The 9,264-nt window shown below is 39.6% G+C and overlaps 1 protein-coding gene across 2 annotated transcripts in view; it reads right to left on the bottom strand.

The window, feature by feature from the left end:
• Kiaa0825 (KIAA0825 ortholog) overlaps positions 1–9,264 on the bottom strand; it is a 309,933-nt gene that overhangs the window by 88,020 nt on the left and 212,649 nt on the right. For both annotated transcript variants that reach the window (XM_026783754.1, XM_026783752.1), the window contains 2 exons: positions 7,915–8,073; positions 6,056–6,150 (listed from right to left, as the gene is read on the bottom strand). In XM_026783754.1, coding sequence (XP_026639555.1) covers positions 6,056–6,150; positions 7,915–8,073 — 254 coding nt within the window. The remainder of the gene's footprint in view (positions 1–6,055; positions 6,151–7,914; positions 8,074–9,264) is intronic.

Here is a 9,264-nt window from a genome sequence, read left to right on the forward strand (position 1 = left end):
AGGAGCTGTCAGCTGGGATTTGGTCAGACAGAGAATTGGAGCCTCAAAAACTAACTAATAAAAGAAGAAAAAAAAAAAAAACCCTGTCTCGAAAAAAAAAAAAAAAAAAAAAAAGCAAGAAAAAAGAAAAGCTGACCAGGAGTAGGGAATACTACTACACAAAGCATCGGACACTGAGGAAGGATTGTGCCATTCAAGTACCAGTTGCCATGACACGGTTATAGTAAGGGCCACAGATATTTGTGTGAAGATGTTGTATATACCAGAAAGAACAACGGGCATACATGTTTCTCAATAGAAAACAGGATGTTGATGAGTCTGTTTGGTTTGTGTACCAATCCTTTGTCTTCAGTGTTAAATTTAGTCATCCTAAACACATAGGAGGCAAGCTCTGTGGGAATACCACAATGCTGTAGGGATTCTGGATGCGAGTGCAGTCCTCTGTTTAAAAAGAGTGAAACTGGGCCCAGAGCATGGCCAGTGTGCCACCCAGAAGGAGGCCTGCCCAGCTAAATCCAGCGGTATACAGTTCGCACACCTGCAGTAAGCCTTAACACTTTGTTTACGTGCATTTGGTGCCAACGTTTTTCTAGCACTATGTCAGAGCAAGAAACCTGTCCTTACATCATAATGCAATTTTATAGGAATGTTTCGTTATTTTTATGAGATAAAACTGGGTATAATGGTTGAATTAAAAGTTAGTAACCACAAAAAAAAAAAAAAAGAAAGAAAAGAAAAGATAAGACGATGGTGGGAGTAACTGAGGCCAGGGACTTTTGGTGGAGGCGGGGAAAAAAAGGGTCCTCTTTGGAGCTGGAACATGACAAAAACAAACAACACCAGCGACACCAAATTTGAATGCCACAGCAAAGGTAATGTGTGTAACAACCGGGAGGCGTGGACTCATAAGACAGCATCGTTCCTTAAAACCACCTCTGGGCTTTACTGCCGTAAACAACTAGAAACATTTTACTAATGGCAGCAGTGCCTGCTAACAGTAACTTGGGAGGGTGCGGTATGCGGTTCGAGGCCAGAAACAGCCATTCCTGTTCACCAGCCATAGTAGGGCATGCTCCGTCACCTGACAGGGGTCCATGGTGGGGCACGCACTAAGACGTGACACAGAGTAAAGTCATATTTGTTGGTAAAGGACAACACCTCCACTGATCAACAGCTATTTTTCAATACATTTCCTAACCTCGTTTTCCTCTCAGATACATGGTTATTGTCCACCTGGAAAGGCCCCAGCGTGACAGCCAGAAATCTGCCACCACCACCCCTTCGGCTGTTCCTGCCATCGTATTTAATTGTGTTTGCTCAACTTGAAGCCAAACTCATATGCAGTATATTTAGATAGTAAAATAGCATAGCGGGCTACTGTATTAGCACGTTATTTTCAACACCACAATTCTTGGGAATTAGTCTGAGTAAATAAGGTAAAGAGAAGAGAAGCAACATAAATCTGTTCCCGTGACAAGGCAAACAGTATCAAATGGCCATCTGGAGATCAGCCGTGGAGGAAGGAGCAGAGCGAGCCTTAGATGCTCTCTCCAGAAATGCAATCACCACCCTTCGATGCTCTGGATTTATTTTAAAGTGAAAGAGGATGAAAGTAGGAATGGACCACTAAGAAGCAGGGATAAGAACCTTGATTATTTCGAAAGATCAATGTACAATCACAGCACTTGCTCTTCCAGGACATTAAGGGAAAGTGTACAACTGATCTATGTGCTGGTTTTCTAAGTCTCCAGGAGTTTTCATTTCCTATAACAGCAAACTTAATAAATCAAAACACGTATATCATTGATACATATTCAGGATTTCTTCCATAAGATCTCAGATACTTCAGGTTTTTTTTCAAATGTCTCAGAAAATAAATCCTTCATAATTAATTTACAAAGGCTAGGCTAGATACTGCTAGCAGCTGACCCCATCTGACAGTTTTCGCCTCTGAGTTTTAGTGTCATCAGATACAAACCCTTTCACTCGAATGTCAAAAGACTTAGGAAGCAGATAGTCAAGAACAGGCTTTGTTGCTGACAGGATTATGGCTTGAAGTGAGCCAATTAATTAAAAATAAAGACCAGCTTCCTGTTCTTTTAATCTGAGCCAAATTTCACATAATAAAAATAAACCAGGCATTTTAAATAGAAAGATTACAAATAACCTGACTGCCATCCAAATGTTGAAAACACAGAGGAAAAATATACATTGGTATAGTTCTTTAACTTGATATTTACCAGAGAACATTTTGCATGCCTACATGGCCACTGATATAGCATCACATCTGGGGATGACCTACCCTGTGCTAACCTGTTGGGAGCCAACTTTTCCTGGGCATTCCTAGTCTTCGTTTATTGTTATTTCAGGTAGTGCTGCCGAGAGCCCACTGTGCTCCCAGATTATTCAAGGCAATGCTGTCAGCGTTGAAACAAAGCAGGCACCAATTTCACAGAATTTATGCTTTACTCTAGAGCATATGATTGAAAGAATATAAATAAAATTGAAATTTCAGATCATAACTAAAAAAAACACAAGCCGGGCAGTGGTGGCACATGCCTTTAGTGCCAGCACTCGGGAGGCAGAGGCAGATTGATCTCTGTAGTTCGAGGCCAGCCTAGTCTACAAGAGCTAGTTCCAGGACAGGCTCAAAATCTACAGAGAAATCCTGTCTTAAACACACAGAGAGAGAGAGAGAGAGAGAGAGAGAGAGAGAGAGAGAGAGAGAGAGAGAGAGAGAGAGAACACCACAGAGAATATAATACAGGGTGACTCACAGAGCTTTTTAAATAGGTGATAAGAAAAGGACATCACTTTTGGAAGGTAATATTTACACCAATGGGATGGCATCCTTGTGAATTGTGAGGGGCCTCATGGTGAGAAATGGAGAGTTCAAAGAACCTGAAGAAGGCAACCTGCAGAGTGTCATGGATCAGAAAGAAGCACTTCAGTGTGAGACTATTGATGGAGCACAGGCCATATCCCCATCAAGGACTCATCAGGGTGGCCTTACTCTACCTTTGGAATAACACTGAAACTGCCTACATAACACAAGCCAGAATTGCTCTAGATACAAATATTGTTGCCACCAAGATTTCTCTTGACTACATTTAAGCTGTCTGTCAAGTATTCAGCTCTGGGTACTTATCTCATAAATGGCTATGCTGACCTCTTGATTTCTTGATGTTTTTCTCCCTAGTTGTCTCCTAAACCCATACGCCCTCTGCCCTGATAGCTGTCTTGCCTAGCCTTACCTGTTGATTTAGGCCTGGGATGAATGGCTACAAACTTGGTGGCTTGGGGAATTGATTTGATAATTCTTCATTTATTTTAGAACAGATTAAACAATGGGCCTCATACATGACAAGAGAACTCTACCAAGTGAGCCATAGTGAATCTTCACACTCTCCTTACTCAACAGAACTAATGCTGGGCACCTTCCTGCAAAGTTGTTTTGACTTACAAATAGTTTAACACTCTTGGTGTGTTAACTCCATGGAGTAGCAACATAATTTCATTTTATCTATACGGAAATCTAAAGTCAAAAGATAAGCTCCTGACAACTCGGGAATTCTACTTTCTTATGCGTGTCTTTTGCTAGCGATGAGGGGAGTCTGGTTTGGTCAAAAAGACATTTTAGAAGGAGATCACATGGATGCTGTCCTCCTAAACATTTTTTGACAATTTCATATTGAGTTCAGTTTGTTTCATAGCATTAGGTCTACCATCAACATCCACAGCCTCACTCATGCACGCAAGCCATAATCACTACAGCGTTATTACCAAGAAAAGGGTATGAGTCACTGGTACAGCTGGTGATTGGTGCCAAAGTGGGATCCTCTGGAGTCTCCCCTTTGACACTAGCACTGAGACTACAGTGTAAGGAACAAGTGTGATCTTGCAGACAGTGGATGGCACACATAGCCCTCTTCTAACGGGTCATTCTCCTGTAGTCTCATTTCAATCATGTACTTCAGACAACCACATTAGCAAACATTCCTATTTTTTAACCCTCAGCATTTTTAGGTAGGTCAAAAAAAAGAGTGTTTTAGAATTTTAGAGAAAAACAGCAGAAACCATTTCCTTTCCAACTCAATATCAATCCAAACTCATAAATAAAACTTAAAATAAATGAAGTGACAGCTGATGGTCATCTCAGATGTCTCCCATCACTCAGGGTGAATCAATTAGGCCCATTGTTGCTTGTGGTGTCTCCTAGTTTTCTGTAGAATGCTTTTTATACCATTCCGTAAAATCCCAGGTTCTTATTAAGATTAGATTGTAGCTGCCTTTATTAAAGATTCATGAGCCTGAGCTAAGGGAACTGTCTGACCTGCTATTCTGGAGGAAATTTGCAGGTTATTTTTCCTCCTACTCACTCTTGCACATATCACCAGGAAATAGAACTAAATATCCAGTGACCTAATTGAAATCTATGATTAAACAATATTCTTCTTAAACACAGATAACAATATGAAAATTCTTTTAAAATAGAATTTCCTTATACATGGTTATTATACAATGCAAATGTAGCAAGTTTTGAAAGATGTGCTGTCCCTAGAATACCATTTAGTTGATTAGAAGCTACTAAAGAAAAATTAGGAAACTATAATGTTTAATCTGCACAAACTCAAAACTTTTTGAATAGCAGGGGGAAAGGCTTATCTTTTTTAGTGGGTTCTCATATAAAAATTTGTATGTTGTGCTCACACCACATAATTTGGTTCAAAACGGGACCCGGCCTCCCTTTCATCAACCCACCTCTCCCATTTCCAGATAACAAGGGGATGGGACCAGTGTCCTTCTACCAAACACTAAAAATGAAAAGCATGCAGGCTACTTGCTGAGGGAAATGCTCTGTCTTTCAAGAGGAAGTTGCTCATTTGTTCAACTTGGTCTTAATAGACAAATCATCTTAATTTGCAGGCAAAATATTACAATGCTATTGTGACCGCATATCTGAGGTATAACTTTTACCAGTGATACATGCACTGAAGTTTTGTTTTACAAAGTTTTGCTTGGGAAATACTTCAATCTCTTTTAGATATTCTCTTTCATATGCTCAAATTTCACAAGGATGATATAACTCTACCATGTACTTGCCATTATGTTTTTCAAGGAAAATAGTCAATATTTTGAAAAACATAGATCTCCATAACAAAGATTAAACAGAAATGAATTCCCATACTTAGCTATAAGCCTAAAGATAACGTATGAAGAACAAAAGGGTGTGTGTGTGTGTGTGTGTGTGAGTGTGTGTGTATGTGTGTGTATGTGTGTGTGAGTGTGTGTATGTGTGTATGTGAGTGTGTGTATGTGTGTATGTGTATGTGTGTATGTGTGTGCATGTGTATGTGTGTATGTGTGTGTATGTGTGTATGTGTGTGTATGTGTGTATGTGTATGTGTGTGTGTGAGTGTGTGTGTATGTGTGTATGTGTGTGTGTGAGTGTGTGTGTATGTGTGTGTATGTGTATGTGTGTATGTGTGTGTGTATGTGTGTGTATGTGTATGTGTGTGTATGTGTATGTGTGTGTATGTGTGTGTGTATGTGTGTGTGTGTGTGTGTATGTGTGTGTGTGTGTGTGTGTGTGTGTAAACAACCTGCACCAGAGAGGATAATAGACAGTGTCAGAATAACTGGCTGGAAAGTGAAGCAATTCAGTCTTGACAGTCTTCCTCATGTTGGCCCTCGCTGGACCAGATAATCTGCTCTGGCAGTTTGCATGCACTCATGAAACTGTTGTAAACACAGGTATACCTTTTAAATGCCCCTATGGCATTTAAGTCAGTAACTTTTTGTGTTAAGAATAGTAAACCATTCGATATGTAAAGTAAAAAATATTTAAAATTAAGACAAAATAAACTAATTTTGCAACTATTCATTACAGGAAACAGAATTTTAATGTATACATATAAGTTTAGTCATATTTATTTATGATGGGTGACTCAAAAAACAGAAAATAAGAGATTACCCTGACAATAAATTTTTCATTCTCTTAAAGCTGACATACATACTACACACACTTCCTGAGCCCACACTCCAGTCTTCTCACCTGTTTCTGAGCAGTGCACCAAAGGTCATCTTATCCACTCGCAGGTAATTTGGCAGCAAGTTTGACCAATTCCAGCACCATGTTGCTGTGGCTGCCTGTTGATGAATGTGAAGTCACTATTGTTAGTTATTAATCAGAATTAATGTGATCAGTGAATTCCAGCCCCAGCTGTGACTCGCTAACTAAAAAGGAGGAGCTCAGAACAAGGACTTGGACAGATCACATCAATCATGTCCACAGAGGAGTTGTTTATTTCAATAAGACAGCAATTAATTTATAAATCCATTTAGGGATGTAGTCATTATTTATAAAAATATAAATCAATTTCTGGATTCGTTATTTTTCCAAATGTTAATGGCATTTACCCATCAAGTTTTGTTGGGAGGGTGATTCTAGAAGGTGAGCATGGAGACTTGGTGGCTTCTTGTGTGCGACATTACTGTCACAGGTTGTTTTCTAGTACCTCAGTGTGGACACCAGAGGGAAACTCAGTAAGCCTCAAACTATAAGACCCAGCTCAATCAGAGTCGGACACTTGTGTGTTAGTAGGAAAATTGTAAGGATTTTCAAATGTAAATAACATACACGATTCTCTTCTCTCATTACTAGATAACTTCACATCAGAGTAAGGAGAAAATTACTGTGAGAAATAGTCTCATAATTCAGAACTTGGTAAACATGCTATTTACTTAAAAGAAAAGGGGTGATTTAATAGCTACAATAATTATTTGTGATTTAGAGCAATCTAATGTGCAGTATAAGAAGCACCCAATAAACTATACCTTATACATTAGGTTTAAACGTATTATAGGATCTTCTGCTCTGTAAACTAAACAGTTTGGATAATGAGACACCAGCATAGTCTTTGACCAGAGCTACCCCTTGTCACTGCTGATAAATCGAGCGCTACAACCCTGTCAGAAAGCAGGAGAATTCGGCCCGGCTTGTCAGCATTTGAAGGTCTTATTCTACTACAGTATTGATGGATATGGACGAGAGCTGTAACAGGCATGGTTAAAGTATCATCTGCATGCCAAATCAGGCCAGTGTTTTAATTCTCATTTTCATGAGCACTCTAGGCCAAGCTCTTCTCTTCTGCCCTGCTAGTGCAAGCTGTCTGTCAGGAGTGTTCTGGGAAATTAAAAAAGAGAGAGAGAGAAGGAAGAAGAAAATAATAAATGAAAGAAAGAGAGAGAGAGAAAGCGCAAGAGAGAAAGATCATACAAAACAAAAGCAATTCAATTCACACATCTTGCGGAAAGAATCTTTTTTAATAAAATTAAAAGTACACAGCTGACACAATGGCAAAATCTGACTTCCAAAAATATATTGTTTTTATCATGTTGACTTTAATCTAAATATTTCTGCCTCAAAGTCATTAGAAAATCCACTTTAAATTTGGGGATGTGTCTAAGGTTATAAAAACCAAATTCTTCTCATGCCTTTTATAATGGTTCTAAAAATCATTTAAAGTGCTTTCTGATCTACTGGACACATTCACAGAGGCAAAAAGATGTTGGGTAAACATGTGTCCTAAAGGAGGGGCTGACTCAAGGGAGGGAAGAGTTACAAGAAATGCTTGGTTCTTTGAGCCTTATACAGACACAGCCTGACAGCAACAGGATTCCAGGTGAAAGTTAAGTTTTATAGACCAAACATGTGAACCAGTCTAACATGGAAATAAGCTAAACAACCCAAACACTTTGTACAGGCCATGAAAATGGCAATGTGAACTTTTGCTTCCTAAACAAAGTATGTGGAGGAAGACTATGTTACAACAGTAATATGGGGTTGTGTCTTACTTCTGATGGACAGAAACCATACATTTAAGTTGAATTTTACACTTAATTTCCACATACCTGATCTAGCATGTTCTCACTGAACATCTTCTGCACATGGAAAGGGTTAAAAACAGGGGGCTGATCTTCTACATTCCTCGAGGTCACTTTCAATGGTTGTCTGGGTAGTGGCTTTTCTTCTGAACCATCTGTAGCAGATAGTTGTTCCTTTAAATAGTCCTTCAGGAAAAGAAGCCTGGGGTCAGGGTGGTCAACGCCCCAGCTTACACTTCTAGTACATTATCTAGATAGCAGTGTGCTGCTGGCCTCAGGAAGTACACATACTCTGAGATACATAGAGCTGTGTACATATCACTATCACAGTAGACATATCAAAACCAAATTAATCCTAATGGATTACAGAGTTAAAATCATTCAACAAATCCTTCTATGCTGAATGAGTGCTTGGTATGTTGCAATCTTTTGAACAGGCATTGTCACATCACTGGCCTCATGCGTTACAATGTCTGGCTACTAAAATGTAACTGCAGTGCATGACTGTGCACAGGAAAAGGCTGCTCGTTCATTTATTAAATACAGTTGCTCCCTACTCTGGGTTCAGCAGAGCAGTAAGTATCCTGATTTTACTATAAGGAGTCTCATTCTGTATGGAACTATTTATAATGCGAACTCCCACACACTTAATTTCCATGCTGTGGACTGAACACTATCAAGGCTCAATAGAAACTCAGAGTATATAATTCTAATCATCCAAGCACTGGTGCAGCCCTGGACAAGAAGACAGAATCTCCTCCATTATCGCTCATTTTCTACCCATAAATAAGTAAGGCGAACATCCCTAATCTGTTTTATGGGACTCTTTTTGGAAAGCAACAAATTAAAATGACTTAAAAGAATACCATCAACCTAACAAATGTTTGCTATTAATAAGTCACTTAATAAATAAAAATAAAGACTTGCCTGGCTTTTTAATATACCACAATACATCCCCAGGTTTGCAGCTAATACACATTCCAGAATATTAGAGAGAAGAGCACTCCAGGGGTCATGGAAAACCCTCACCACCCTGTGTGGTGCACAGGCAACAGCAGCAGTCTCACCGGGGAGCTTGTTAGAAGGGCAGACTCTCAGCTACTACCCAGCCAGAATCATCCCTGTTGCTCCAGGGAGAGGAGAGCAGTTGAAAGTTTTGCAATACTTTAGCCCAGCACCACACTTTCTGGCTTGAAAGGCCAGAGGACAGCCCTGAGGGCTCATGGAGTGAGCCGTACAGTTGTGATGAGAAGCCAAAGATCTATTCTTGTTTCACTGTGTTTGTGTGTGTCCCTGTATCTTCCTGATGTACACTGTGTCCATGTGTTTTACTGTGTGTGTGTGTCCCTGTATCTTCCTGATGTACAGTGTGTCCCT

The sequence above is a fragment of the Microtus ochrogaster genome, chromosome 19 (genome assembly GCF_000317375.1).
Source record: "Microtus ochrogaster isolate Prairie Vole_2 chromosome 19, MicOch1.0, whole genome shotgun sequence".
Lineage (NCBI taxonomy): Eukaryota > Metazoa > Chordata > Mammalia > Rodentia > Cricetidae > Microtus > Microtus ochrogaster.